Source organism: Mustela nigripes, unplaced genomic scaffold (assembly GCF_022355385.1).
Source record: "Mustela nigripes isolate SB6536 unplaced genomic scaffold, MUSNIG.SB6536 HiC_scaffold_1389, whole genome shotgun sequence".
NCBI classification, from domain to species: Eukaryota; Metazoa; Chordata; class Mammalia; order Carnivora; family Mustelidae; genus Mustela; species Mustela nigripes.
Window position 1 is genome coordinate 1 of NW_026740796.1, and position 4050 is coordinate 4050.

Genomic DNA, 4050 nt, shown 5'->3' on the forward strand with positions numbered 1-4050 from the left:
GGTTAAGCCGCTGCCTTCGGCTCAGGTCATGATCTCAGGGTCCTGGAATCGAGTCCCGCATTGGGCTCTCTGCTCGGCAGGGAGCCTGCTTCCCCCCCTCTCTCTGCCTGTCTCTCTACTTGTGATCTCTGTCTGTAAAATAAATAAATGAAATCTTTAAAAAAAAAAAAACAATTCAACAAAATGTGAAAGAAAGAAAGAGAGGGAGGGAGGAAGGAAGGAAGGAAGAAAAAAAGAAAGAAAGAAAGAATAAAAGAAAGAAAGAAAGAAAAAAAAAGGAAGGAAGAAACCCAAAGTGGGTCAGCACTTCATCAGCGAGGTTCTGTGGGAAGAGCCCTGGACAGGATGCCGGGAGGACTTTCAGCCTGGGCTCTGTCACTAACTTCGCATGTGACCTCGAACACCTGCTCCCCAGCTTGGCCGCCAGTCTCCCGTCTCTATAATCAGGGGGCGGAGGGAGCTACTAGCACCCACCCCGAGCAGCCACGCCTACTCCCCCTGGGACAAGGACCCTACCTGGGAGTGGCAGTCACTACTGATACCGCAAGAACCAGGTGAGACAGGAAGAAAGGATCAGGGAAGCCCGTGACAGGTGGTATGGAACGCGAGCTATATAACCAGATGCGCATTTAGGAACTCCGCTTCCAGACCAAATCTCAAACTCGAACACAGCAGCACCAAAGCCGTCCCTCTGTCCTAGAGGGTACGATGTACAAAAAGATGAAAGGAATGCAGATACCACAAAGAGAATGCCGGCGCTACAGAGAGCACAAGGGTCTCTCATCTCCTGTCTCCTCATTACCGCGTACAGTGATTTTTTTCCAAGATGGAATCCAAGAAAGAGTATAATTGTGTAGAGAAAAAAGAACAAGCAATACTAACCCAGGACATAAGAGTGCCGTCAGCAGAAAATTTGTCTTCCAGTTAACACCTTTAAGTGCTGAGGAAGGAAAAGACAGAAATAGTTACTGTAGCAACTTATTTAGCCCAATTACAGCTACTTTATACCCAGGGCCCAATTACATTTTGGTAGGCCGGTTAAAATGCCACATGCAATGTTTAAATGTTTTCTTTTACGGCCTTTTAATTTCTACATTTAACACACCAACTAACCAGAATGATAACAGTTGCGATGCTTACTTTTATACATTCTGGCGGACACGTATCCGGCAGGGGTTCCTAGGAGGACCCATAACACGACGGCACAGGTCATTAAGGCCCCTCGATTGGCGGGGGACAGAAAACCAAAGCAGGCTAGAACTAAAGGTACAAAAAAGAAATATCAAAGCAGTGACGGTAACAGTCTCAGAGCCACACAAGATTTTGTAATAAATTTAAGATCTGCTCATTAAGACCCATTATGTGTAACAGCACACAAGGAAATTCTGTGGTGTGAGTACTTAAATGACAGTGGGAACGACTGTTATTTACTTTGCTTTTTTTCTGAACAAAAAGGTGTGGTTTCTCAATACCGGGCAAATGAAGTCCGTTTCCAAGTGGGGTCTAGTCTTTAATCTCACTGTTGAAATCAAAATTAAACAAACTAACCCCCCGTTTCCTACTCCGGGATCACAACCTAAAGACAAATAATTTTTCCACACAAAAATTTCCTTCTACTTCCTTTTATTCAAGGTGAGGGATAAAAAAAAACAAAAATCAAAGTGAGACTTAGTCTCAAGAAAATACAACCTTAGGAGCTGAATTTTGAAATTATCACTGACATGTGAAACACCTAATAAGCCTTTTTTTTCCTTTTTAACAGCAGCTTTGTTTATAAAAATCACCACTCTGGCTATCAAAAACTGACAAGCTCCATATTCACTTTATAAATGAAGGCAGCCAGGGTTTGTCGGCTGTTGTAAGACTACTCAAGAAGCCGTTGTGTTTATACATTTAAAGACCAGTGCCTAGGCTTCCCGTAGCATTTCAAAATGCTAGTCGTTAGGGGCCCCTGGGTGGCTCAGTGGGTTAAGCCTCTGCCTTCAGCTCGGGTCCTGGTCTCAGGGTCCTGGGATCGAGCCCCGCATCAGGCTCTGCTCAGCAGGGAGCCTGTTTCCCCTTCTCTCTCTGCCTGCCTCTCTGCCCACTTGTGATCTCTGTCAAATAAACAAATAAAATCTTTAAAAAAATGCTAGTCATTAATATGAATTCTCTCAGTCCATGTTAAATATGCTTCTGCCCACATACTGATTTTCTTTCTTTCTTTCTTTCTTTTTAATTTGAGAGAGAGAATGAAGGGGAAAGAGAACATGAGAAGGGGGGAGGGTCAGAGGGAGAAGCAGACTCTCCTCTGAGCAGAGAGCCCGACGCAGGACTCAACCCCAGGATTCCAGAATCATGACCTGAGCCAAAGGCAGTCGCCCAACTAACTGAGCCACCGAAGCCTCCAATACATGTTGATTTTCAAGAAAGCATTTATTTCTCAAAGCAAGGAATATGGGTATTAGATAGTACAATAAATTATTCAGAACTGAAGAAAGCCACAAAAGGTCCTTGACATAGGAACTATTCAGAGTCCTATCCTTAATTTGCAAAGATGGAAATGTAAGTACTATAAAACACACATTTTCGTAAAACATCAGGGTATCTTCAAAATCCTTTTGTGCATGTGGATCAAAATTTAACATACGTCAGCAGTTGACTAAGAATGTTTAAGGTGACACCAACTGATCTGAGTCTACTCACATAAGGTAATAAACGTCATAATCAAAACTTGTGTTCCTTGCCCCAGGAAAGCTGACAGCAGCATTCTGTTCCTTGGAGGTCTGAATACATCCCCATGAACCAGCTTCCAACCGAAGTCCTCCTGGATGCCTTCCTGCATGTGAGAAAGTCTTTGGTAAATGCACACTATAACCGAAAGTTACCGAAAATCTGAAATGTGCATGAAAATGAATTTTCCTCTAAAGACAGATTAATGTTGGGGCACCTGGGTGGCTCAGTGGGTTCAAGCCTCTGCCTTCGGCTCAGGTCATGATCCCAGGGTCCTGGGATCGAGCCCTGCATCGGTCTCTCTGCTCAGCAGGGAGCCTGCTTCCCTTCCTCTCTCTCTGTCTGCCTCTCTGCCTACTTGTGATCTCTGTCAAATAAATAAAATCTTTTTAAAAAAGACAGATTAATGGAAACCAGTAGCTCATTTTGGATACAGTGAGGTCTCTGTAAGGTTAGTGATCCTGCCATACAAGTAAATTGCTCCCTTACTTTAAGGTTTGCACTGGGCAGGGGACGGGGTGTTCACCTTATAAGGGCACACACCTGGCTTCATTTCATGAAGAAAGCAAAATCATTTAACACACAAAAGGAATTGAACCAATTTTATAGACATTGAAAATTCACCATACGCAAATGATGATAAGAGTTAAAAAAGCATAAATGAGATGAAAACTAAATTTAACCTAAATGATAGCATTTTGCAATGTTTGGTACATTTATTTCTTGCTCTAAATTTATGAAAACCTTAAATAATAATATTCTGCAAGTTCAGAAACATACCAAAAGGAATGGAACCAGAGTTGATAACAAATATTTCTCTAATTAGCTTACTTGTGCTTTTTAAAAATCTATACAACTCCATAATTTCTGATTTGGTCTAATAGGCAAAATGACTAGACATCAAAAATGTGCTGTATTCAAGGTATTATATACTCTAAGTACAAGTATAACATTGACTACTGGGCAGCGTAGGCATTTAGACATGTGCTGAATCAAATATGTGCATTTTTACTTACAGAATTTGTCTGATTATATCTGATAATATCTCTATGGAGGGTTCTTAATAGAATCATAGCCACCATCCCAGACAAGAAGAGAGCAATAACGAAGGAATTCATAATACTAGAAAATTTAAGGAAGAACAAGAGAGAAGTTAGATCTCAAGGTCCTTAAACAGTGAAGAGAAAATGTGTGTACGTATAAAAGAAAGACATGCAAATTATCGTTACAGTGATCAGCTTTCCAAGGTTAAACTTAGATCAAATGCTGAATGCATCAATATATAAACAAACTTAAAGCTCTACCATAAAAAGGCATTACAAATAAAGCAATAGAAGC

At 41.4% G+C, this 4050-nt stretch overlaps 1 protein-coding gene across 1 annotated transcript; it reads right to left on the minus strand.

Annotated features, from left to right (window-relative positions):
* Nucleotides 1-882: 882 nt before the first annotated feature.
* On the minus strand, nt 883-3808 carry LOC132008824 (transmembrane 9 superfamily member 2-like; the record flags this gene model as incomplete). The annotated part of the gene is made up of 4 exons (XM_059387353.1): nt 3729-3808; nt 2686-2818; nt 1141-1260; nt 883-940 (listed from the first exon to the last, which is right to left on the minus strand). Coding segments are annotated over exons 1-4 (377 nt in total), but the record flags the coding sequence as incomplete, so codon positions are not given.
* Between the last annotated feature and the right edge of the window lie 242 nt (nt 3809-4050).